This window comes from Scomber japonicus, chromosome 13 (assembly GCF_027409825.1).
Source record: "Scomber japonicus isolate fScoJap1 chromosome 13, fScoJap1.pri, whole genome shotgun sequence".
NCBI lineage: Eukaryota > Metazoa > Chordata > Actinopteri > Scombriformes > Scombridae > Scomber > Scomber japonicus.
This window is the reverse complement of record NC_070590.1, coordinates 16,494,981-16,522,720: the sequence shown is the minus strand read 5'-3', so window position 1 is coordinate 16,522,720 and position 27,740 is coordinate 16,494,981. Positions and strand designations below refer to the sequence as shown.

Here is a 27,740-nt window from a genome sequence, read left to right as displayed (position 1 = left end):
ATTCGCCAGGAATACCACAGTTCTAAAAGATAAACGTGGAAGCGCTCATGCATGATGTTTGGGCTTTCATGTATATCAATAGCTAATTGAGATAAATACATTTTTGGCTCAATTAAAAAAATGTAGGCTGTATGTAGTGTGTAGATGTTTCAAATGAAACTTGTGGGCGATCAGAAGAAGGAAGTTTAATTACTGTGGCAAAGTATCACCAGCACTGGAACAATAGGCTATGTGTGCCAAATAACCAGTTGCTGGTATATATTGCAGTTTTGTATGTGCTTTATTTGTACTAGAAATAAATACAAAACTAGAATAGAATCATTCAAATTTGAATTTCTCAAAAATTCAGACGAGAGAAGAGTTTTAGCTCTTTGCAACATCCAGGCCGCATCAGACTAAATGATCCAAGAGCCTATTGATGTCTAGGTCGACATAATTATAAGATTAAAACATTAAACATGGCCATGCTTTAGTAGTAATAGTTTTTTTTTGGATAGGGACAGTGCATATTGATGAATATCGATATTAGACATCTCTGTAAATATGCCGGATTATAGCAAAGTTGCTAATTTGCATCCGTAGTCCCTAGTCTTTTCATATAATGACAATATTCTTTACTATAGCTTTCAAATGAGAACACAACCCATCATGAGTAAGTATCAGTTTACTTGCAGACCTCCAACACAGGTTTAAACAAATGAGCCTGTATGCTATAGCCATTAGACAAAAAGCAGCTCTGACACAGTTACATCTCTTTCTCTGTTAAATGCGATGGCAGCCTCGTTCAATGCGTGGCTTCACAATTAAGAAGAACTCCCCTGCACAGTGAGGAATGATTGGACACATTGAAATAAGCTACTGAGGTGTGGACTCTGTTCATTAATCAGGTGCATTTAGAAATAACTTGTCCAAAATAACTTGATACCTGTCCCAAGTCCAAACACTAAAAATAATCTACTGTGCCACTCATCCACGCTTACATGAGCATACAGATGTGCAGCAGAGACGTGGTTTGAAATGAAAAGTTTGTTATTAATTCTTTGAGTCTCAATTCTCTTTAAAAAAAGGTGGCTATTTTGTGCCACTTTTGATCAAACAGGTGCTCAGTGGGCTAACTTTGCTGACACGATTAGGTCTTTGCATACCTAAGTATTTTTCCTAAAAAAATATATAGGCTAGGCTATATATCGCCCCTTTCACAACATGCCAATAAAGCAAATTTGAATTGGAGCTACCTAAATTAAAATTGAGTAAATTTAAAAATAGAAGCCTTGTGTAATTGACACAGCATTTATTATCAGGCTCCTGCCACTGGCTGTGGACAAATAAATAACTCACTCAGGTTTGTTAGCCTGTTATTAATAGTTATATTACTACTACCAGTACAATGATGTTTAATGTAATTTAGTGTTATAAAATATTGGCTATTTAGTTAGGCCTAGGCGAGGAACCTCGTAGGACTGGAAACAAGGTTTAGGTTTGAACTTTTAGGGACTTAAGTGGCTTATTTTTTTTTTTTAATTTGGCCCACTGCTTTCAGTCAGAACGAATGAATCTTTTTTTAAATCGTTGGAGCATTAAGGCATCTATTCGTGCACATATACACATGTGGTATGATGTATAATAGCCTACTTTAGTAATGTTCTACCCTTAGCCTACTTTAAAACAGAGGGCAAGGTGGGGTCTTTCCTGGTTGCGAAAATACCCTCATTCACATGAGCTGTGTCTGAGACAGATCGAAACGTAATCAGACTTTTGGGGGTTTTCCGCCGACGTGACATTGGTTTCGTTATCAGTGTAAGTGACAGCATGATATCACACCGTGTGGAAGAAAACACAGCTTCGTCGCTCTGCACTAATATCCCCCCCTCCTCTCGCCTTTATATGCCTCTCTGTTTAGATCTCGCGAGAGCTCCGGCGTTCGCTGTGACTGGCCGTGGCTTTGCAGCAGACAGAGGGAGAAGGCAGGCAGGCAGCATCATGGCGGACAGAGATAGTGGAAGTGAGCAGGGAGGAGCAGCCACGGGCCCAGGCTTCGGCTCCATGCACCTAGCGACAGGAGGGGCGGGCTCGGCTTCCGGGCTCCAGCATGAGACTCAAGAGCTGGCGTCGAAGCGGGTTGACATCCAAAACAAACGCTTCTACTTGGACGTAAAGCAGAACGCGAAAGGCCGCTTCTTAAAGATAGCAGAAGTCGGGGCCGGTGGAAACAAGAGCCGCCTCACTCTCTCAATGTCCGTGGCGGTCGAGTTCCGTGACTACTTGGGGGACTTCATCGAACATTATGCCCAGCTGGGTCCGAGCAACCCGGGCTTGGTACAAGACGAGCCCAGGCGAGCACTCAAAAGCGAGTTTTTGGTCCGAGAAAATCGGAAATACTACATGGATCTGAAAGAGAACCAGAGGGGACGGTTTCTGAGGATCCGACAGACCGTTAACCGGGGGCCCGGTTTGGGATCCACACAAGGCCAGACGATTGCTCTGCCTGCCCAGGGACTTATTGAGTTTCGTGACGCTTTGGCTAAACTTATTGACGATTACGGTGTAGAGGACGAACCTGCAGAGTTGCCCGAAGGGTCATCATTGACTGTGGACAACAAACGCTTTTTCTTCGACGTCGGATCCAATAAGTACGGGGTGTTCATGAGGGTAAGCGAAGTGAAGCCAACGTACCGCAACTCAATTACGGTGCCCTACAAAGTGTGGTCCAAATTTGGGAATACTTTCTCTAAATACGCCGAGGAGATGAAGAAGATCCAGGAGAAGCAGCGGGAGAAAAGGGCATGCGAGCTGCAGCAGCAACAAGAGGAGATGCAGGCGGACGATGGAGACGAGGATTGATATTGAGCGCATAAAAAGAGAAAAAAACATGCAAGAGTAATGAAAATAACAAGAGAAATATAATTAAAAACTCTACTGTATAAAGAAAGAAATCTAAAGATTTAACTGTAATGGTTTAACTCCAAGGGAGCATCACCCACAATATAAGAAACCTCCACAACCTGACAGTTATGACATGTTGTCACTCATCGCTGGATGTTACCCCACTTATCCACCATTAATACAGTAACAGGCTGCTAAACAAAGTAATAACATTATATTTGAACATTGTTTCCTACTTGACAAACGATATTGAACTGAGTGTTTATTTCCCTTATTAACAGAAAACTTTTGTACCAGTTAAAGCTATTGTAAAAAAAAAAAAAAAAAAAAGTGTTTGCAATGTTCAAATGGATTATTGCCGAGTTCTGAGAAAAATACAAAAAACGTTCCTTTTCATGTGAGCTAATGACTTCAGCACAAATCGGATATTTTAATTTTTAAACCAAAATTCAAAAAAACTTTATAAAAGTTTGTCACATGTACTTGCCATCCTATTTACCTTTTCCTGTGAGTAGAGATGTGTTTACACATAAATCATATGAGGGCTAGGCCTGCTTTGGAAACTGGTTAGATGTCATGCAGTATAAAAAGGAACATATAGGCATTTTCATGAAATGAAAGAAGTGCTCTATCTGTCGTGCAATATGCATTGCATAAGAATCAAATATATTGAACTGGTCAATGGATCTTGATACGATGACAGTTGCCAGAGGCATTCAAAGAAATATTAATATTGTAATTTTTGTTTCAGTTGAAATTGTTGCCATGCAGATGGATATATTATAGACTACCTTTGTGTCTCGTTGTTAATGCAATGTGTTCATTTTAAAGGTACTAAATGTGTATTTGATAGAGGAAATGCAGTGACAACATGTAGCAAATGGCCTGAATTGCGGATTAATGAAGACAAACACCCCACACTCTGTGTTGATTGGCATGGTGGACTTTTTATGTTTTAAAAGAGGCGAAATTCAGCAGAGCATTATTGGTTAGAACATCCAAAACATTTTGTGAACTTTTTCAGTTGTAAAAGTCTAAATGGTGCCAATGATTGCTGTTGCTGCATGTTAATCTGCACTAAGGTAGATTTCGTTGGTCTCCCAAAATATTGGCTCAAGGACCCTTCCATATGTATCTTTATCTGCCTATATTGTACGAATCTCAAGTTTGAGTACTGAGTGATTTCCATCCAAAGGCTTGGTGTAATTGTAGTGGAGCTTGTTTCAAAGAGTGATTGTACAGGAGCGACCTTGCGAACTTTAATCAACAAAAAAAAGTCACCATCACAGTATGAGGAGGGCCACTGAGGAGCACACCTGGACAAGCCGATGTGAAGAGGGTTCAATCCACCTGTTGGTGAAACTCCAGTATTGTGTCAATGGATGTGCCCATCCCTACAAGCCTAAGATCTGAAGGTGTAAAGTTCAGTGGGGCTACTGTGGATACATACTCATAGCTCCGCTTTAGATTTGTAGGCCCAAATATCTACCTGGGGGTGATGAGATTCTGTTTTGGTCTAATTGTAAATATTTGGGCTGCCACACGGAAAACAACTGGTTCTAATCCAGTTTAGTCGCATCTCATAGATGTGTGATAGCAGTTTTATAAACTCTGTCAGTAAACTCCAGAGAAACTGGCAACAATCAGATAATGTCAGATTTACCTCAGCATTGAATTAAATGATTGCTCCCATGTTTAGATTGACTGGAAACCAGCAAACTAGACTGTCCTTGACCACCTATTTTTGGAGCCTCTGGTATAGCCTAAATGACACCTGATTGGGAGCATCCTCTTCAGCATATAAACAACCTGGTGCCTTAAACACTCCGCATGCTTACACGCTGGCCTGGTGCTTTGGATCGCAGTTTGGCTTCTTTTTATTATTGTTTCCTCTTTCTTTCCATTTTCTATGTCTCAGCCCCCTTGTGTGCTAGCGCACGACTCGTGGTGCTAAAAGGGTTTGTTACAAACTCTTCAAGAAAAATATAAGCAGAATTCTTAACTTTTTTCTGCTACCTTCCTTCTTCCCTAAACGTCAATGCCATCCCCATTCCCTAGCCATCCAGGTATCGGCCTACATGTAAACATGGAAGGGGGTGGTCACCTAGATGCAAGATGATGCAGAAGAGTTGGCTCTTCACTAGCCAAGCACATTAGCAGGGAGAGCAGGGGCTGACTGGGAACATCAGTAAAGGCCTGAAATAATTATATATTGTTGTTGGCAAGCCCCCCCTTGAAATGCTTGTTCTATGGCTTGGGTAGTTATATGTAAGTTGTAAGTCTCGCTCAATTAATGGGGAGTAGCAAGCATGTCTTGTTTTGTTTTTTTGTTTTACATAGTTTTACCTTTTCAGCGTTATTCCACATTATTTGTAATTTTGGAATGTTTTCGCCCACAAAAAATATATCTATTTTTTATGTGCAACATTTCATCACTGTGTGCAATATCGTATGTGCCAATGGTGGCAATATATGTATATCAATTAAATATATGATTACTATTTGAAAGCATGTGGCTGAATTCCATGTTTATTTCTCATGAAGGAGTTGTATGCCTTTATTTGCACTCAAAGCTCCATCCTGGAGGAAAATATAGTAAACCAAGGTCTTAGCAGCCTGTTGGGTCAAGCAGTTCACAGAAGTACTTCAACTTGAAATAGAACAATGTCACTGCTAGTATCCCTCTCTCTCTATAGGAAATGGGTAAACTTGGCGAATGGGTTGTTGAAGGTAGACTATAGACACATAATGAACTTTTTGTGATAATGAAAAACTTAAAAACAGTGAAATCTCCATTTTTAGCTTTAAGCTAAGAAAAGGTGCTTCAGTCCAATCCTCATTAAGGTGTATGGTGAACTGTCTTCAGTGGTTGTTGTGTGTAGCACTTTGCTTTCCCAGGTTAATGATATGCCTGACCAATACTTATTTAAAATGATCTCAACGAAGAATGTCATTCTCTCTTATGTTGCCTCTTTTTTAAAGAGGGTATTTGATTTGCTCATTTGGTTTTGATGCATTATAATATAATTTATGTACATTTGACAAATTTTAAAAAATAAATTTAATTTACCCACAAGGGAAAATCTGCATTCAAAATGTATGTTTGTCATGTTTCGTTTCTTGTTGGGGGGGGGGAAGAAACTTCCATAAATGTCTACTATTCACTGATGGAAAGTATGTTTAATTTTGATGTAGTGTTGTCTACACTGTCTGACTCTACATTTGCAATGATACTAATAACTAAAGCTTAATTTTACAGCCTTCAAAATGCAAACTTTGCAGTGGAAAATACTTTGATGACTTGTGTCTTCTTAGAGATTTCTACATTAATGCTGTATGTGTAATACCAGGCTGTAAAATAAAGCATTACTTTGTTCTCTAATCGTTCTGACTATGCAATTTGTGATCATTCGTATGCAATAGCTGCTCTTTTGTGAGCTTTACTACTAATGTAACACTTAAGAAATTAGAATTTACTGAACAAAACCCAACACAATCTGCATGTCTTTTATGTTTTGTAACTGCTTGTAATATTTTTTCTAATATAATTTTGGTTTTTGCCACATTGCTACAATGATTAACAGACACAAGACAAGAAGATTTGCTTTAAAATGTAAGCAGGTCCCTTTTTTTACTGCAAAATACTTTCTATTTATAAGTCAAATTGATTTCTTGTCACAAGTTAGATTCAATGCATGGTAATACAATGATTTAACTTAGAAGATGGTTATTGTAAATATTGAGAATAGGCATGGATTTAGCCTTCACCGCATTATCAGCAGCCTCTGTTGTTTCTGCCTCTAAAAACAAAGCCACGTTGCTATGACATGGTAAGGGCAATTAAAGAGGATTTCTATTACTTTAAACAATCCTGTACTTTCTCTCCGACCACCTGAAGAAAAATGTCATTTCAATATCAGGATGACTTAAGTTCATATTCCTCCCTACCACAAACATTCACTCTCCAGGGAGATCAGAGTGCAGAGTCTGGACAAGCTCAAAAGCATTTCTCCAGGAAATTTGTATGACTGCACTTCAAGTTGATGGTCTCTGAGCCTCACGGCCCCCCTGCTGGCCAAGAGGAAGGACTGAAGGGGATGTACAAAATTGAGATGGACTCCAGCCCAGCTGCCAACTCAGGCACTGACTTTGCTCTTCATCCAAGAATCCACATAAAAGGGGTCATCTAGATCATCAAGGCTTTGTAAAGCACAAGTGCATCAGAACAGGCAATGAATTGTATTAAGTGAAATGTGTTTGTGGCGGCAAAGTTTACTTATTTACTAGTCATTCTAATCAGCAGCGCAATAGCATCTATTACTTGCAGGAATGCTGCTTGGGAAGATTAATACAACAGGTTTAGTCTGGTCTAGACTCCAGCTGCCAGTTGAGATGTTCTCCTGAAAAGACGACATGATCAAAGTTATATTACTGCTGCTGCAACATGGTCATCCTCACACAGCAGATCCTGACAACACTGAACATCATCAATGCCCTGAAACAGTGAACCTTTTGTGTATGAGCGTGATCATGACTGTTCATGAATGTTTATTTGTGGTGTGGTGCTGCTGAGCTTTACAGGGCCATGAGGTGGCAGCATGTGTTTGGAAATGCTGTTTTTACCATCATGTGACTACCATTTTTTGCAAACTTTGTAATTTAGTGTTATATTCTGAAGCGGTTAAGCAGTGGCTTTGTGGTGACGTAATTCAGAGCAGGCATGTTTTGGCCGGTTTTGGCCACTAGATGATGCTCTTGATCTATAAATAATAGGTTTAGGCACAGAGGAGAGGAGTCTCATTGGAGAAATTAGCCTTTGAATTAACAACAGACAAGGTAAAGTAAACAGCTACTTAAATAAATGCCACAAGGCACATGAATAGCTTAACAGGGCTTCCTGAGGTTTTGCATAATATATGTATATATTTAGGCCTCCGTTTGTGCTTTTACTTGATGGGTTAAAAATTTAAAAAGTCATTGAACAACACTGATTAGGTTAACACCTAATCAGTGTTTAACTGCAGAGCTCATGTTTTATTGTCACAGGACTTGACTGGATCAGTCATTCAGATTTTTACAAATCTTTTAATGGAAGGACACACAATAAAGTGTGCATTATTACAGAGTGTGTAATGATGTGGCGTACACCAATTGACCTGTATCAAAGTAATGGGAGATAAATAGCTTTTTTTACAATCTGAAATTAAAGTGATCATTAGGCGATCTTAATGATCTATGTCTAAACTTAAGTATATTTGAAGAGCAAGGTTGTGTCTATTTATTAAGGGAGACAATGTTTTTTTTTAAAACATTCCCTGTTGATGTAATATAATGAATGTAATACTTCCACATCATTTGATATTTAACTAATAATTAACATAAGTATAACTTAAAAGAGAAAAACAGAGAGTTAGTGCTGTAAAAATAAAAACCCAACACATCATTTTTACATTAGCTGTTTATTATTATACTGTGATACTGTGTACTTAATGTATGGAAGAGTTGGAAAAGTTTTGCTTGGATGGAAAAAAGCTTTTAAGTTTAGGTTTGGTGTTTTCTGCTCTTCCTCTTTTCTTTTCTTTTTCCTTTTTTTTTACAACTTTAATGTGTGAGGTCAACTTCCTGAATTACTCTCTTCCCCCGTTTTAAACAAAACAAAATAAGGTGTGTGTGTGTGTGTGTGTTTGTGTGTGTGTGTAAGAGAGAGAGAGAGAGAGAGAGAGAGAGAGAGAGAGAGAGAGAGAGAGAGAGAGAGAGAGAGAGAGAGAGAGAGAGAGAGAGAGAGAGAGAGAGAGAGAGAGAGAGAGAGAGAGAGAGAGAGAGAGAGAGAGAGGGACAGGGAGAAGTGGAGAGATTATGGAATGCTGTGATGTCATCAGCCCAGTCATACACACAAAGACGAGGAGGACCCACAGGCGCTCTGACTCTCTCAGCTTAGTTAGCATACTCTGCTGTGGAGCGGCTGTCTACATCCTCCTGTGAGTACTTCAACAAATTCTACCCCTCTCTTACAACTCCCTTTTGTTTTCGATCACTTCCTTTCTCGCTTCACTTTTCCCCTTTCCCTGTGATTCCTTCTTTGCACCCCGCAATGTGTTTACTAGACCAATCTGTGTTCCCCCAGTGTGATAGTTCTCAGTCTGAGACAAGCTTCCTTTCCCTCCAAGTGCTGCTTATGTGGTAGCCATTGTTTAACTACCCACTGTGATTGGAGGAGTCCATTTCAATGCTTTTGTTAGAGAAATTGGCCCACGCTGTCCTGGGCTATGACCCTGTTTTTATCCTCTCACAAGCAGAAACTGACAATGTTAAAATGGAGCCGCTATCTTGTAGGAGTTTGGGTGAGAGTGTAACATGGTTTGGGAAGGGATGTGTGGTAGGGAGGGGAAGGAGAAGGAGGAGGGGGCACTGATGACAGAAACAGTCCAATTCCTTTGGAATCTCCTCCCATTCTGGGCTAGTGTCTTTCTGTCAGTTTAGAAACCGGGGTTGGGATCTTCCGTATTCGTGAAGGGAGGGACGAAATAACCGCCTTAAATTAGATTTCCAAAGGAATGACCTCCAGAAACAAGTTCCTGAATGTGAACATGAAACATGTAGGACAACTTTGAGAAAAAAGTGTGGTCTTTGTAACACAAAATAATCTTCCAAATGCTCTCTGTCCTTTTTCTTGTAGATTGTCCCAGTGATGACATCCAAAGTCAAAGGAAACTGACATCTTAGTAGAGTGGGGAAATTGTCAGCACAACGCAGAAAGGAAACAGGATTTAGTGTGTGCGCATGTGTGTGTGTATGTGTGTGAGTGAGTGTGTGTACATGTGTGAGTGAGTGAGTGAGTGAGTGAGTGAGTGTGTGTATGTGTGTCTAAGCATGTGTGAGATTGTACAGCAAGAGTATGTGTTAAGATGAGCATGCGCCTTGATTGAGTTCATGTGGGTAAATGAGCATGATTTTTGGATAAACAAGCTGGTAAACTCTTCTTCTGACATCATGAGACTATAAATCCACACTGTCCACCTCAAGAAGAAGAAGGACAGCGCCTCCTCACTCTGACCACTTGACCAGGTGAAACTTAGTTTACCCACCTTCCAGCCGCCAACATGCTGCAGCAGATCCTAAAGGACATGTACATTGACCCTGATGTGCTGGACGCTCTAAATGAGGACCAAAAAAAGACTCTGTTCCTAAAAATGCGCCAGGAGCAGGTGCGACGCTGGAAAGAACGGGAGGAGAAATTAGAAAGAGAAGGGGGAGACGCTGAGTGCAAGCGAACAAAGCCAAAAAAAGGTAACCATGCACACAGACCCATCCCTGCCAACTCATGGTTGTTAACTTTTCTTCTTCCTGTTTATCTAGTGTGACAACTTCAAGTTTTTCAGGCACACTGACTGTCAAACTTTTAAACAAAGCTTTTGACAGAAAACCATCTGTCCACCTTTTAAAAATTACATTCTTTATTTGTAGTCAAGATGTTTGCATAGTGTCTGTAATAGAGAGTTGCTAAGCTTGAGAAGTGTGCTGCAGACACATGTGTGCATTGGTTGTGACAGACACCCATGCTGTTGGATATAATGTAGCTGCTGCAGCTCATGTTCCACATCATCTCAACAGCTGTTGCCAACACAGGCACAGCATTTACCTGAAGTCCATTTGCCAAGTTTAAAGTTCCCTGAAATACAAACTTGGGCTAACAAACACCAGCTGTTCCACATTAATGTGTTACAGAGATTGAGATTTAGAAGAAGCTCGCATGCAGCATGATACGCCAACAAAGGGTGTCTATACTTCACTAAAATGAAGTTCTGTTTATATTTGAAGTCCTAAACAATTACAGCTGAGTGTTAACATCACACTCATGGGTAATGTTAATATTTACTCAGGCAAAGTAAAATAGATGTCACGGTAAAATAGTCTCTGTCTTGATTTGAGTGTATGATAAGTGGCATTAAATGGGTAGAATGATGGTGAACGTGAAGTCACATGTTTTGCTTTTAGGCTCTCTTTTAGATAATTTTGTTCCCAGTCACATCACACACTATCAAGCCTGAGACTTAAAAGCAACAGAGAAGAATATTCAGTGGGTCACAGATGCCACTCTTGTTTGGAACATGTGTTTCATGAAAAATGAAGGCAGACAAAAACATCAACATTATAGGCAGAGGTGACAAGAAAAAGACGCCTGCAAGGGGGAAATGTACAGGCAGTGTGTATGGTAAATGTTTTTTTCAGGAACTGGCTTCTGTTCAAAAGCAACATTTGAGTCAACAGTATAGATGCAGCAATCAAACAAAACAACAACAAACTCAGGAGGAGGAAGTCTGTCCTGAAACTGGTTTGACGCATACTATAGAATCCTGCCAGTACACATTTTCTCTTTGGTGGTAGTGAGTTCCAGTGTGAGAAATGTGTAGTGTAAGGACTCTGACATAACTATTTGTTCTATTTTTATATTCCAAAGAAAGACTCCCACATTACAAAACAAGCAGAATAGGTAGGTAGGATACAGCTGTTCCTTGAAACCCTCTCAATTATGAAAGCCAATTAACAGCTTGCTGCAGTTGGTGCATTAACTGTGATTGACATAGTAATGTGAGCTGTCTCTTCTTGGCTAATAACAAAGCACTCACTATCAACTGTGGTGCAGACTGAGAGAACAGTGCTCTTTCTATCTCTTAATGACCAATGCAGCTGCCCTTAGGAGGGTGGATGGAGACTGCAGGCTAAGATCACATGGTCACAACTCTTCTCCACACAGGCTCCTCATCGAGTGCAGAGGAAATGGCGGATAGTTGATTTTTCTGCGTAGAATGGGAAATGAGTCAAGACTCAGTCCTTCAAACAATTAGCAGGGGGCAAAACAGGAAGCATGCAGGAAACATATGTGTTTGAAAAACAAAGAGTTTGATTTTATCTGGACGGCCTTGTGGGAGGGGGCGGGGGCGACATACTAAGTTTGTTTTTATGCATAGAATGAGGCCAATGTCTCTCTAGGCTGCTGGTAGTAGCACACTTTCAGCCTTAACTGCTTTTCTGATCATGGGACTTTTGCAATGCCTAAGCTGACTCTAGGGTAATTAGTGTTTACGCACTATATGACTATTTGCTGGCATGTTTGTGTGCTTGTGTTTACGTTGTAGGCAGACTGGTGACATTCATATGACACAGAGAGACAAATTGCACATCTCAGTGTAGCCTTTGTGTGGCTGAAATATCATCTCTATTTCTAGAAACATTCTGACGATGTAGTGTGCATCATTGCACGTCATTTAGAGTAAGACCGAGGACATAATGCCAACATATACAATGCGCTGTCTTCTAAATGCCCTCAGTCAGCTGACAGGATTAATTTCACCTGCACCTGACAATGGGGTTGTGGTTGTAGCTGTCAGCTTGGAATGGGAGCTTGTTCAGCAAGGTATGTTCTGACTGCCGTGTTTTCATAGTCATCCTCATATGCCCAGCTGGAATGTGATCCACAGGGCAGGCTGGCAAAACCAGTTCACTATGAAAGTATGTTATGTTGTTTTCAAAACTACAAACCCTCAACCTATGAGCCTGCGTCAGCTGGTTTATCTCTATAAAACAACTTCTCTCTCAGTCACAAGGCAGTCTTTATATTTGAGTCTATTCGTGCTTTTCCACTAATGAGGACTCAATGTCACCACAGAGATAGACAGATGATTATAAACTCAATGGGAGTGCCATTTGATCTCTTCTTTTTTAAGGTTAGGACTTGAAGTTAGGTTAAAGGTAGAAATTATGAGATGTTTTAATTTCAAGATTAGTTCAGATTAGGGAACGAATACAGTCAATGGAAGGTCCTCACATGTACGTAAGTGTATTTGTGTGTCAAAGCCAGGAGGACAGAGTTTTTCCTTTGTTAACTGTGTTCATATCATCCATAGGAAGGTCTTGACTCATACATTTGATGTGCTGGTCTCACCAGCTGTCGCTCCTGCCTATGAAAAACAAACAACAGCCTTAGCTGACTGCTGATTAGCCAACAGTTTTACCTCAAAATGGCCAGAGCTTCACAGACCTGATTCCCTCTCAGATTACAAAAAAATTCAAAGATAGAAATATAAGTAAGATTTTCATAAAACAGGGCCAATCACTGAAAATGAACTGTTATATATTTATCATATAACTTCTTCATATAGTGTGATTTTGTTGTTTTCCCCCCAAAAAAAATCCCCTTTATTTTGTCTTCATTTTGTCACATTCAAACTTGCACTTCAATACCCGATTAACTCATTTTTTTTGTCTTTTTGTTTCCCACAGTCAGCAGTAAGAACGTCAGCTGGCTGCTTGGTCGGGATGGGGATGTGGCGGTCATTGTGATCGGGGAAATGGATGAGCTGAGCTCCAAATTCATCTGCTCAGGATTAGGAGAAAAGAAGGGGCCGAGTCTTCAGAACAACACACAGTAATATACTTTTGTGATTTAAAACAGACAGTGATCTGTTCACAATATGTAATATGTTGGAGAATGAGATTATTTCTTAGCAGATTCTGCTATGAAGCAGAATCTGCTTCTATATATGTCCTGATTATGTTTTACAGCCAACAAACTATCTTGAAGAGCAGAAAAACCACAGACCCTGTCAGAACTGAGAGAGAAAACCTCCCTCCTAAAACACAACCTGGAATCTCACTGAATTTAAAGGTGTGTAAGTGTTTGTATTCAGCCTTAAGAAATGAAATCAAATATGTAAAAAATATGTAAATATGTAAAATCCTTTTTTGTCTGAAGTGTTTGAACATTTAACTGATCTACATATTCACATCATCTCACTGCAACACTTCTAACATCTCTAATCTAACACTTCCCTCTCTTCATTTTCACCTCTCTTACCTGCAGTGCAGATTTATCCGTTGACTTTTGCTTTTTAAGCAAAACAGTTTAAATTAACTACTAAAATGTATGTCTTTTAATTTAAGAAAATGTCAAGATAAGCACACATTGTGGATAATTTCAGAGTGGTGATATTTTGGGTGTGTGTGGTTGATTTTGGAGTTGGTTGTGTGTGTGTGTGTGTGTGTGTGTGTGCAGCGGGGGGTGGCTCTTTTTTCATGCTATCTTTAAAAGAGATTTGCTGTGTTGTCATGGCAACCTTACACACACTGAGCCAGAGCGAGCCAGGGTGAACGGTCTCATCTGGCCTGACCACGATGGCTCCCTGAGCTAAAGCTGCATCCTGCTCAGTGGAAATAGGAGCATCCAACCGATCGCTGCAGTCACATCACCACACAACCAAATATTTAATTCATATTCATAATTTGTAGAATTCTTTCATTTTTTTTGAACTCGTAATCAACTTCTAAACCCTGTCTTCTTTTGTTTACCCTGCTCACTCCAAGCACTTAACTGACTCAAAGTTAGGGAGGATGACGTGTCACCTCTAGTATCATCTAATACAGCACTGTGTCTCCCAACAGGGCAAATGTGAGGAGGCGAGCACTTTACTCCCTCTGCCGGTGAGTTGGAGCAAGTGCCTGCAACAATAATAGAGCTCTGTAGGCCGGTTTCATCATGGCCTCTAACACTTGTGTAATGTCTTTGTTAAACCCACAGGTGTCAGTGAGTGAGCATTCATCACCTCCAGCAGCAGAAAAGGTATTTGTGAATTGAAGTTACAGGTTTTTTGTGTTTCTGTTCTATGTGATTTCTGCATTTCAATTTGAGATTTTAAAATATTTAACTGCTTTTAGTAAACGTTTTTGATGGTTTATAAAGCATAGAACGGGTTGTTTTCTCTTCTTCATCTGCTCTGAACAATACGTTTTAAACCCCCCCCCTCTCGCATATATCAGCAAGGTGTGGCAAACAGTGTGGCTTTAGATCTTGAAAATGTGGCTTTAGAGTGCCTATGTGTCTTTTCATGGCAGTCCCACCCTCTGTGACTAACAGGAAATGGTGGTTAGGCCAGCTGTCCCCTCTCTCCCAGCCTCTCTGCAGATCATCTTTCTCCCAGCATTCTCCCTCTCTGTGATCCAGCTCGTGTGAGCTGCCGCACCCCTCATAGCTCTCTCTGGGGAACAGCTGAACTGAACTGTCCTCCAACTGGCTACATCACCGCCCCAGCCTTGAGTAGTCTGGGGAGTGTGCTCACCGTCTCCCTCACATTTCTTTTTTCTGTCTGTGTTTATGTGCATGCAAATGTGTGTGCGTGTGTGTGTGTGTGTGTGTGTGCAGGTGACACACACTGCGAGAACAGCTGAATCACAGAGGCAAGGCAGGATTTCTGGACTGCCCTAGAACAGATGGTTGATGAACTTGATCAGGGAATTAAAACGCCAGAGATAGAGAATGCGTCAGTCGCAGATGGATGGGATTGTGGGATAGTCTCCTGAGGTTTGGGCGCGTGAGCTCGCCTCTGTTCTCAGTTTTTCCCTCCTCTTTGCCACAGAAGGAAATGTCTTTCCCTCACTTCTTATGTCTATGCTAGACTCTCTATATTACAGGCCCCAACACATCTCTGGCCAGCCCATGCTGATGTGGCAACGAACATCTACACCTTAGGAGGTTTGGCTGGTCTGACAGCCAAGAATTCACAGCCTAAGCCTCTCCTTACAACATTCATTATATTGTTGAATGTCTTGTCTTGATTTGTTCCTGGAAACAGGAAGAGGCTGGTTTGGTGCTGCAGATGTAGCAGAGGCTGCTGTTGGCCCTGCTGCAAGTTTTCTTCTGCTGATTTAGAGAGTCAGTCAGTCAGCCTGAGAGAGAGGCAGAGAGTGAGATTGTTGATTAAGAAGGCGTAAGATCAGGAAGGAAGATTAGCGAGGCAGCTTGATTTCCAAGTCACCTTATAATTTTCTCTCCACATATCCTTAAACTCTTAATCAGTGGTCATAGTTGTTTGTGTTTCATTATGGCGTAGTGCAGTCATTGGAGATCTGTAATTTGGGGAATCATTTATCCAATGATTTAATCACACATGACAGTAATTCCACTGTATGTGAATTAGCTGTCAACACTGATCGCACTCTTCTGTCATCTTTTGTCACTCTTGCCTCTGCAGCCCGAGTTGAAGTTAGCCAGTGCGACTGAGGAGAAGTCAGTTCCCCAGCCCTCCATCTGCTCCAGGCCTCCCATGAGAACTAGCCCTGTCAACGTGAGACCAGCTTCAGCAAATGCAGCACCAGGTTCTGTCAACACAAGACCCGGCTTTGCAAATCTGAGGTTGGCCACTGCCGTGCCATACCCTTCCCCCAGCAGCATGGTCAAAATAGACTCGGGAACAACGCCAGCCGCCAAAGGTGGCATGCTCTCACAGGAACCTCAAAAGCCCCAGCAATTGCAGGGTGTGAAAGGTGAGTAAGCATCATGGATAAGGGTATAAACCTCTTCATACATATGATGTCCTAACATTCTTAACTCTTATTATCTCTTAACAAATATAATTTAAAAAGCATTCATGTTGTTACATTACATGCTTATAAAACTCAATTAAATGAATTAAATCTATGATAATAGTATATAGAAAGATATGCACAGCAATAGTTTTCCTCTATGGCCTTTAACTGTGCTTATCATTTTAGAGTCCTGGCAGTGTTTGTTTTCTGGCTAATTAAGAGACTCACAAACAGTACACTAATGATGATGGCTGGTGTCATTAGGGATGAACACAAAGATTGACAGCAAATCATTAAAAAAGAATATCCCTTAAGTAGATATATCCAACAATGTTCGATCTTGGATATCCCTTTCTTTCTTCTTTTATAGTATAGTTTTATTAGGTTTCTTATTAGATGTTTCAGAGTGAAGAAAGATGGAGAAAATTGAGATCAAAACTACCTTACATGACAATCACTACAGCCTGTTGAGCCAACAAGAGAACCCTTTTTCACTGTTTCTTCTCAGAGAGCAATAATGGCTCTGAAGAGCTGAGCAGAAGCAGTCTGAACAAAGTTCATACTAGATAGGTTTCTCAGTGCTGCAGCTAGAAAGTAGGATTTATTTCCCCAACCTAATGTGCTTGCCAAATAGTGCCTCAGCCTGCTGGAATCTTTATGGACTGGCAGAGTAAAAAGAGGCCAGCCTACAGGGGAAAAAAAGCTTATATGACTGGGATTTGTGTCGTGGTACTACATCGCCCCCGCACACCTGCTCAGTAACTCTTCCATTGTCATGGATGTATGTTAGCGGTAAAATGTTTAATAAGCACGCTAGGTCTACCAGTCAAGTGTGATGCTACAGGACATACTGACATAAGAGGGAGCAGTGATCTTATTGTGCCATATTATATGATCTTAGAGACTACGTAGTCTCCAGCAGTCATCTTTTTAGTCTAATTGTAATATTTAACTCCATTAACATCTACTAATTCTCTTTGCTGTTCAGTCATTCAGTATAACTGGTATGCACATGATTCCATTATCTTAGTATAACAGAACCCTGAATGCCTTTTTTATTAAATGGTTAGTTTATTATCAGATAATTTTACAGAAATTAATGAATGAATATTGTATTTTCAAATTTGAGATCAAGCAAGTAATACAAAGTATATACACAAACACACACAAACACGGCTCCAAAGCCCCTCCTCCTGTCCTACCCACATGAGGACATTATTCAAAATGAGTTGGTAGTACTTAATTAAAAGTCAACAATAAAGAAAGGAAAGAAGACATTAAAATTTAAACGATCCTTACTTATTCATAGATGACTAATGGTGTATCAATTATGATAATATTTTTTATCATATCTGATAGCTGTCCATATAGATCAAATAGGATGGCCAAATCTTGCCAAATTGTTTTTGAGAGTATATGTGATCTTTTCAAGTGAGATGCAACTGTTCATTTAAAAAGATCCAGCTATGAGGAAATGAGAATCTGACTTCATTATTATACACTTATTATTATATACACAGCAATGCTATAAACTGTTTGAAAATTATTTAAATGTGTACTAATGTTTGTAAGATAAGACAAATTGTGGATCCAGTGGGGAGATAATCCTGTAAATTATGTCATAATGTCACAAGTGTTTTCTATGCATGACCAGGTGCAATGCAAAAACAAGCTCACATCTAAAACACATATTTGATACCATAGGTTTGTATTCATGCATTCAGTGTGCTATGAAATAGAGTTGGTGAAGAACATTGTAATGGACCAATCTGCACCTAGCATTAATAGTGACTGAAAAATGTTTTAGGAGCCATTCTGACTTAATACTGCCTCTTAAAGAACACTTCTTTTACTTCTGTAAATTATATGCTTTGATGAAGAGATAGATATCTGAGTAAGATATAATACCATCAGTTTAAGCTGTTTGAGCTATTTGGTCTATATCAGAGTTTTTGTTGGCCCTACACAATGTTGTCAGTAAACTAATAATGGCATGAGAGGGGAGTGGTGGCAAAAGTACTTAATTAACTGCAACCCTTATATAAACAACCACATTTAAATAGTTCTCACATTTCATTGAGTTTTTAGAAACCAGTGTGATGCTGGATCACTCTTTCTGTTTCTCTCTGTGCCATTGTAGTAGTATAGGAAGGATTTTCTTCAGGCTTTAAGATGTTTTCTGATTACCAGTTATAATGTTTTGCAGATTACTTCTTCTTTGAATTATTCAAAGAATTCCCAGACTTCCTGTCTGAAGTCATCACCCAGTTTCATGAATTGACCAAACACTCATTCACCATACAGTGACCCAGTTATGCAGAAAAAATATTAGTGAAAGGGTGGAGTTAGCACCATCCAGTGGAAAACAATGATACTGTAGAGAAAAAAAACATTTGGATTGAAAACATCAACTCCATAAGGTCCCTCTGCTGGAAAAATGCTCATCCTACATCATAATCACACTGCAAACACACTGCAACATATCCTGGAAGTTGCCTAAGAAAACATAGGTGAGTTGTTTTTTTTAAAAAAAACAACAGTTTGCTTAAAGCTTAAAATCACATATAGGTAAGATTCTCATTCAAGTGTTTGAAGATTTTGAGGGACATATGAATGGCATATCTCTAACAATAAAAACCACACAATACCCAGACACACAGAATGAAACATACAAGAACACTGACTGAGTGATGTTGGCTGGGTCAATGGCATGGTTTTTCTTTTCAATTTAAGTTGTTTCCTTACCAAAAAAACCCCCAATCAATACAAAATGATGAAACAGTTACATACAATTCCTCAAGGTTGAATCTTTTTTGCTTTTATCTTATAGCAAGAGAGTTGAATGGGTAAAAAATAATGAATCCTAAAACTATTTCAGTTTTCTCTCTCTCTCTCTCTCTCTCTCTTCAGTGAGTGGTTCATGCTGAACATTCCAGGCAGTTTATTGTAGATTTTGGCAAAAAAAAGCCATTCACAAGAGAGCTAACAAACTCCTAACAATGTCATCAAGAGACAAATCCTGGAAATATTTGTGAAATCATGTTCGTAGATATTGACTGAATAAGACTGGACTGAGTATAGAATACCATAATTGAATAATGATTTAAAGATGCAGTGTTAGATTTAGTGACTTCTCGTGGAGCAGGATTGGCAGCTTTGATATATATATATTGATTTATTTATCAATATTAACATTTATTATAGATACAAATGAGTGAAAACAGAAGATATTAAAATAACATATAGATATCATTGCAAGACATCTTGGCAGGGGTATTGTGTGTGTATGTTTTTGTCTGTGTGTCTATGTGTGTGTGTGTGTGTGTGTGTGTGTGTGTGTGTGTGTGTGTGTGTGTGTGTGTGTGTGTGTGTGTCTGTGTGTGTGTGTCTGTGTGTGTCTGTGTGTGTGTGTGTCTGCGCTCACATTAGCGGCTGGATATGAGATCAGTGGGCAATGCCAGGGTAGCGAATAACAGACAAAGAGGGAAGAGGAACGGAAAGGGAAAGGAACAGCTGGTGTGGAGGGAGTTGAGTTGGGCTGAACACAGTGCTGAATAAATGTGTCTTGACTCTGGACAGAAACTACTGACAGAGTGTCTGTCCTTGACAATGGCAGGAAGCTTGTTCCAAGGGGAGGAGGAGGCTCATGCCTCAGCTGTTTTCTTTTGAATATTGGTAATGACAAGGATTCCTGCATCCTGTGAGCAGGGACTGTGGCCCACGCAACAATTGTGGAAGATGAACTAAATCATCTGCTGTGGTGCATTTAGCTTTGGAGACAGACCAAACCTGTTGTGACCCACTGAGTTTAGCTCTTGAGAATTTAAGTTAAGTTATATGGGATTGTACATCCAAATGCTTTTGTTAAACTAACCAGAATACAGAATAAACTGTATCACCAAATTGAAAATATCACGTTTGATTGGATATTATCAGGATGCGGTTGTCAGAAAGATAGAATGCAGGAGTAGCATAATCCTGGTAAATGTGAGTGTATATGCAGAATCTCTCTTCTTTATGTGTTATGATATTTAAAAAAGGTAACACATTTATTTTAAAGTATCAATGATATAAAACAATCTATGTAGAAAACACTGTGTACTTTTTCACTTACATGGTGAAAATGATCTGCTTATTACGAGTCCTTCTTTCTCAACTTTTCTTCCTTCAGTTTCTATTACCTGAGGTATTTTCTGAAGGAAACAGGTGACATAACTTCTGGGAACAAAGGAATATAAAATCTGGGTGAAAAATGGTTTCAACCAATCTACTCCTCACAAATTATAGGTATGTTTCTTGAAAAATCGATACAAGCAAAAAATGTTAAGCCTTGCTAACAAATAAACTGACACTGTGGTTGCTATGTTAAAGTTGTGTGTATGTCAACAATATTAGAGTTAATTTTCAGATAGTAAGGGGGCATATAGAGAGTAATAAAGTGGGTGTGGAACTGAAAAGATGCAGAAACATGTTAGCATGTGTTGTATGATTTGAGCATATGTGCCTGAAAGTGTGTCAGTCTCTTCATGTGTGTGTGTGTGTGTGTGTGTGTGTGTGTTTGTGTGTGTGTTCATGTTTATAAACCCTTCTCTGTCTGTCGGTCGGCTTTCCTCTCCTCTCTCTTCACCTTCAGAGGGAAGGACACACATTCCAGTGCTGCTTCCCGACTCTAGCCCAGGGCGACGCTCAGCCAGAGCTGATAAGTGACAGGGGCCCCAGCCCCCCACACAGGAGCCCCCCACCCCCCATTCCTCCAAACACACACACACACACACACACACACACACACACACACACACACACACACACACTCCTCCCTGCCCTTCAGTCCACAGACGTGCTGCTCGGGAATTCTGCCCTCTGCCCCACTTCTGCCCCCCCCACCTCCCCACCCAGACCCCCCCCCTCTTTCTGCCAGAGACCAGGAGGTCTTTAAAGAGATAGATTGGTCTTTAATTTTTGTGCTAGCCTGGTCAGTGACACTGCTTTCCGCCCCCTCCTCTTTGTCCTCCCTGTACATTTACGAGCTGGACTGAGATGTGAGGAGTGGTGTCTGAAAGCTCAAATGGGAGATTAATCAATCTTGACGAGAGATTTAATGCAGATATTCTCTTTCATTTTAATAGGTGTTTTCACAGGTAGCTGTAATGACAGTTTCTGCTGACAGAGCTAAGAGTGCAGCTGCTGTGGAGAGTTTCAGGCAGAAGGGTGTGTGGTTTTAGCATTTTTTGGGTGTGTTAAGACAGGTTAATCAGGTTACTTGTGGTAATTCTCTCAGAAGATATACTATATTTATACTTTTTTTTAAATTAATTTCTTGACCACCATCCATGTCCATAGCACAAATTCTCTTTCCTTCTCCCTCTATCTCTCTGTCTCTATTAAGCATTCCACTCAGACCTGCACCAAGGCTCTGAGCTCAAAAACACACTCTGACCGTGAGTGTGTATGTGCTTGTGTGTGCCTATCTGTGTGTGTGCATGGTGCGTGCCTGAATGTGTGTCAGCCTCAATTGCTGGAGCCTATCCAAGGTTTCCGTGGTGACCACACAACACAACGAGACAATCAGAGGCAAGCCCACGCAGCGCGGCGAGAGGACATTAACACAGGAACCGCGGGTCAGGGGGCAGAGGAAGGCAGGGCAAGACAGGGGGAGAGGAAGATGAAGAGGAAGGTGGAGGGAGGTGTTAGAACCACAGCAACAGGGGCGAGAGAGAGTGAGGACAAGGAGAGAAAGGAGAGTAAACAACAATAAACAATAACACAACCTTAAAGGCTACTTTAGGTCTCTCTCTTTCATGCCTGCAAGACATCAAGAGCTTTAAAGGTTTCCTGGCCCCAGGAGTGCCTGTGTGGTTTTGGCTGTACCTCACCTCTGTTTGTGTGTGTGTGTGTGTGTGTGTGTGTGTGTGTGTGTGTGCGTGTGAGAGAGAAGAGAGAGACTGTTAGTCAGAGATGGTCGCATGCGTGACTGAATCTGTGAGCAGCAGGGCTGCGTGAGGGTGCATGTTTGTATTTATGTATGTGTGTGCGTGTGTGTCTATGCATGTGTGCATGTGTGAGCATGCACACGCCCTGAATGTAACGTGAGAACGTGTGTGTGTCTTTTGAAATTCAACTGTTAGAAACTGTGTGTACGCTTGTGCATGTTTTCACTTTATTTTGTGTGTGTGTGTGTGTGTGTGTGTGTGTGTGTGTGTGTGTGTGTGTGCGTGTGTGAGCTTGTGTGTGGCTGTAGATGTGCACGCGGGTGCTCTCACATATCTCTGTCCCCCGGGATGACGCTAAAAATATGTGGCTCCTCAAGCCTTCTGGTGTCTGAGCAGCGTCTGTCTGCTCTCCATTGCCGTCCCTGTGGCCCTCCCTCCCCTCCGTTACTCCTGTTCCCTCCATTCCTCCCTCAATTACACCCTCTTCCAAACACACTACCTCAGCAAGCACACACACACACACACATACACACACACCAACTACACCCAGCTGTGTCCCTACTTCCACTGAGGATGACCTCTGCTCAGCCAGAGTGGAATAAAGGGATGCGAATGAAAAGAAGAATAAAAAGGTAGAGAGGAGTGAAAAAAGATGTAGGCACAGTATTTTGTGAGGTACAGAGTATTGCAGGTTAGATTCCAGCTTTAACAACAGTGTACGGTACATGTTGCATGTTGTTTGGTTTTTGCCTGTTTTCACCAAAAAACTGATTTTCATCTGGATTTTATTCGTCCTCATGCTCCCAAGAGGTGTTGTGTTTCCTGCTGCAATAAGACACTGGCCACTGTAATTTACGGTAAACATAGACCCCCTGTGACATGGCATAGCCCAGCAAATTGTATTATGATAGACAGTGGAGAAAAGCAAAAATTAGAGAAAATGCAAATAAGCTAGTAATTTGTACTAAAATCCCTCCAAGACGATAAAAAAGTTAATTTCAAGATTGTAATACAGTGTATGGCAAATACAGTGTTGAACCTAAAACAATTTAACTGCAAGTGCCAAATAATTAACCTCAATAACCACAAAGTTGCAAATAACAGTTGAAATATATAGTAGGTAATAAATATGTTGCAACATTTTTTTTTAAATCTGGATTTCTTTTCATCCAGTCACACAGTGTTGTAATATTGACAATAACCACTACAAATTCAAACACTTGTCTTTAAAAAATAAAAATCTGAACGCACGCTGTTCCGTCTATGGGACGGGACGGATGTTAGGAGGTAGCCACAAGTTCTTCTAGATGTTTTAAACACCAACCCTTAAACATATATATTCATGCCGTACATCGTTGGAAAGCTTAGATTGTCCTGATTCATTCAAGACCACTCACGACTTATATGGTTGCTCACAGCCGTAATAGTATTAGCGATTAGCTCGGCTAGCCCCTGAGCTAAGTAAGAAAAGCTATAATGCCTACATACCTTCAAAGTCTTCCCTTTATCCACAACGATCATCTTATGACTCAGTCTTGTGAAATATGAAATCCGTTTCCATAAAACCGAAATACTTTCCTCAATATGTCCATGTATTTAGTCCAAAACATAACGTAAAAACACAAATAACAAACGGTCCGTTTACGTCATTTCCTGACCTGCACGTCCATCTCAGAGTACACGTGACTAGACATGTGACCGACAACAATGACGACATGGCTTTGATTGACTGCTGTTCTAGCCTATGGAAATATTCGGTGAAATGAAGTTGATAACCTTTTAGCCAATAGTCCGAGGTTTCCAACGGTGTATGACACCAAAGTCCTTCTAAGGTCTCTGATGACACTAAGCTATTAGTTTGGCTGTCCATAAACAAACTCCAAGAGTTGAACCATATATCATTACGCACTCGGCATTTAGGTACACGGTTGGTTCTTCTTCGACTTGACATATGACTTATACCAAAATAAACAGATAGATAGATAGATAGATATGGCCAAACAAAAAAATATGGTTATATGTAATAATAATAATAATAATAATAATATTAATAATAATAATAATATGGCGTCAGCTTTCATTAGAGACCAAGATTTTGATTGTAGGCAAAGGGGATGTGAAGTTATAGGTGTTTGATTGTGGTTATACAGCTTTGGTAACCAAGTGTCCATTTGGAGTCTCCAAAAAGGACCTGAGGAAAGCGCATGGACATACCTGTTGAAAAATAATTCAGAAAAAAAAAAAAAAAAAATTCATCTTTTGGTCTTTTGACTCCAAATTTGGACTGCATGAAGCCAAGACATGTGGCTGTGGCCTCATTGTGTCTATATCCTGCTGAGAGGTCCCTGAATGTCTGTACACATGTCATTGTAAAGGCAAACCTATGGGTGAGTAAACAACCCCATCATTGTAACCTCTGCCACTCTTTGTCAGTAAGTCACAGAATCACACAGACACTTTTACAAGAATCCTGAGAGTGTTTCCTTTCCAATGATACCAGACACATCTCTGAGTCTCAAACTATGTGGGATCTGTGCTGCTCACAACTTGGGCATGTCGTTTAGGCTAACAGCATAAAAAACAGGGGCGTGTGTTAAGTGTTAGAGCTCCTAAGGAAATCTCGCCCTCTCTTTTTATCAGATGCTGGCGTATCAGAAGCATCTAGAAGGGCTGCCTCTGAGGATGCTGGGTCATCAGGGAGCGCACCAACCTGTGCAGGGCGTGGCCGGGTGGCTCAGCTCATGAAAACTTTTAGCGCTGAAAGCACTACAACCCCCACACAAACCTCCTCCCGCAGCATCAAGCCTCCTCTCCCCACCAAGCCCAGCCACTTGCGTCTAACGACCACACCTTCTGTCAGGTAATCCACATACACTGATGCACAGACGCCCACTCAGCTTCACGCAATTCAAATAAAGCCACACTGGTCAATGTCGGACTGACAAATGTGGAGCCTCAGCTTGTGGGCTAATGGGATGCAGAACTCCAAAGGTGGCTCTCACAAATGCTCACAACATTGCTATCACTCCCAAGGCACAGCAATGGAAATGCTTGAATGTAATGGTTTTCTTTCTAATGTTGGATGCTGCAGTACTGTAAACAATCTTTGTGGGAAAGTAATTCCAAAGTGATTGAATTTTCTTTTTGTATAACTTTCACTCATTCTACCTTTTATGTATTTGCCAGGGAATTGATGACTATCACATGTATTCACTCGCTGTTGATGCTTTCCACTTGTGGAAAAATACACCCTTGTCCTCACACACAAAGACTTGTACACCATATATTGTTTACTCTCCATTAGCATTATTTTCATTGCTTATAAGACAGTCTGCATTAGCTCATGTGAAGATACCCACAAGGTTCAGTGTTCTTTCTTTTATTTTCTGTCTTCTTGAACAAAAGAATGGGCATGGGTAGGCAGAATGGTTGAAATAAGGTACAGTAGGTCCTGCTTCATCTTGCTGTCTCCTCCCTGGGAGTAGTGTGGGTTGTTTATTTGTTGTCACAATGCAACGTATGTCTCTCTCTGCCACCTGGCAGTAGCCTCAATCCAACCTGTTGTGGACCAGTGACAGTGCCAAATGCCTTGTCTGTCTCTCCCAGTGGATCAAATCCTGGGAAGTTTGATAGTCAATACCAAATAAACCAGTTCATCTCTGTTTTACTCCTCTCCGTTTTCTCCGTACTCATTTAGAAATGTGTGGTTGTATGTTGTGTTTTTTTTGGGGTTTTTTTACATTATATATAGGGAGAAAGATGTTTTGTAATGGGATACACTACGACAATGCTCACTTTTCAATCTGAGACATCTAGTATCTTTGATATCAAGAGTGTATTGTGCAATTGAAGAAGCAATAAAACTGGTGTCTAAAGATCAATTTTTGTGTAATTTTTATAAACAATCTCTTGTCCTCTCTTTATCTGTTGCTTTCTGTATATGTGTCTCTAATATCCTTTTTTCAACATGTATTGTAGCTAGCAGAAGTCATTTTACAGTCAAATAACTACTGCATTACAATATTCTTTCAACTATAACCCACAAGACTGACATGTGAGCTAGCTAGTTCACTGAGAGTGTAAGTCATTTTTAAAATTCCAGCCTCAGCAAATAGACCTGCATGCTTCTTGAGGGCCAGTGTAAAATTTTAATTTTATTTTCAGCAGAGCTACACATCCACCCACACACTTGCTGTAACTGTGCTTAGACATCTCTAGTTTAATTTCCAGTAAGATTCTCCTCAAGCTCGCAAATGAAATTTAAATGTTTGTGAAGCATATTTTAACTTCTGTATCTGTAATTTCAATTGCACATTGTGGTTACCTCAGCTGGCTAATGTGTAGAAAATCTACACTGTACCAAATCTTTTCACTGGGGATGAATAAAAGCAACACTCCAACATTTCAACTTTCAGATGAAAGTAGGATAGTGCAGCAGTTTAAGATGAGACAGTTTTTATGTAATTGCAAAATTATACATTTCCTACTTGTGCCTGCCTTTTCAAAAGGAAATAGCTTAGAGAGCAAGAGACACACACTCATACACACACATGCATGCACACGTGTACACATAGACATACAAAAGACAAGGAGTATGGTAGTGTTTCATTTCGCTACAATGGCAACAGTTGAACTGTAATACAATCCACTGTTACAGCACGGCAGTCACTGTATTCTCTACATGGGGCACTGTGTGTGTGTGTGTGTGTGTGTGTGTGTGTGTGTGTGTGTGTGTTTAATACTTTTGCAATGGCCAAATATATTGTAATTTCTAAGACAATCAATTATTTTCTCAACAGGCCACAAACACACACTGTATTACCATCATTGCTGTATGTTTCTGTATCATTAAACAACACTCATCAAGGCAGCAGCTTGTGTGTGTGAGGTGCTTTTAATGTCTTTTTGAAAAACAACAGCAGCCAAAAAGGAATATTTTTAGGGTCAAATCCAAGGGTTGACTGTAGGCACATCCAGATGCAGGACACTCACTCTGCTTGACCAAAACAATAACTGTTAAAATAGCATGTAGATTACAGCTTGTCATAACTTGAATTCAGAAAGTCACAATAATTGAAGATGTATGAAAGCTAGTTTCACTCATTAATTGTATTTTGCCTCTTCAGAGCTAGCAGAAAAATAGAGCAGTAGAGAAAAAAATTGTAGCCCCATTCAATGTAATAGAGTTGTACAATGAAGTTAGGAAAATGTCAAAGCACATGCTTCATATGTCATGCTCATGTGGGGTTGTGTCTTGTTCTCTTCTCCAGTACACATATCCCAGCTGGGGAAACATATTTCAAAGTCATGCTGGTGACTCTTGTACAACCATTACACTGCTGCTGCTCACTGCTCCTGATGGAGTGCAGCTAAAAACCAGTTTTAACCTAAATGTTTTTTAATTGTCATACAGTATGCAAAAAACATTACTTTTTGAGTGAAATACTTATGTACCCATACACTAAGATAATATGTAATTATTTTTTTAAAAGATTGGTCAAAAGGCTCCATAGACACAGTAGGAAAAGGTTTCCAATGCTACATTGAGGTTCTGTGTCATTTCACAGC

General features: G+C 40.3%; 2 protein-coding genes across 2 annotated transcripts; both read left to right on the top strand.

Moving 5' to 3' along the window:
* Positions 1–1,946: 1,946 nt before the first annotated feature.
* On the top strand, positions 1,947–6,265 carry puraa (purine-rich element binding protein Aa). Its single transcript, XM_053331815.1, has one exon. The coding sequence runs from the start codon at positions 1,981–1,983 to the stop codon at positions 2,839–2,841; it is 861 nt and encodes a 286-aa protein (XP_053187790.1). The 5' UTR covers positions 1,947–1,980; the 3' UTR covers positions 2,842–6,265.
* Positions 6,266–8,807: 2,542 nt separating this feature from the next.
* Positions 8,808–26,032, top strand: zgc:100829 (uncharacterized protein LOC445149 homolog). Its single transcript, XM_053331649.1, has 8 exons — positions 8,808–8,861; positions 9,560–10,170; positions 13,165–13,309; positions 13,447–13,549; positions 14,323–14,361; positions 14,459–14,500; positions 15,909–16,200; positions 24,813–26,032. Exons 2-8 carry the CDS (start codon positions 9,984–9,986, stop codon positions 25,034–25,036), a joined length of 1,032 nt encoding a protein of 343 aa, XP_053187624.1. The 5' UTR covers positions 8,808–8,861; positions 9,560–9,983; the 3' UTR covers positions 25,037–26,032.
* The last annotated feature ends 1,708 nt before the right edge of the window (positions 26,033–27,740 follow it).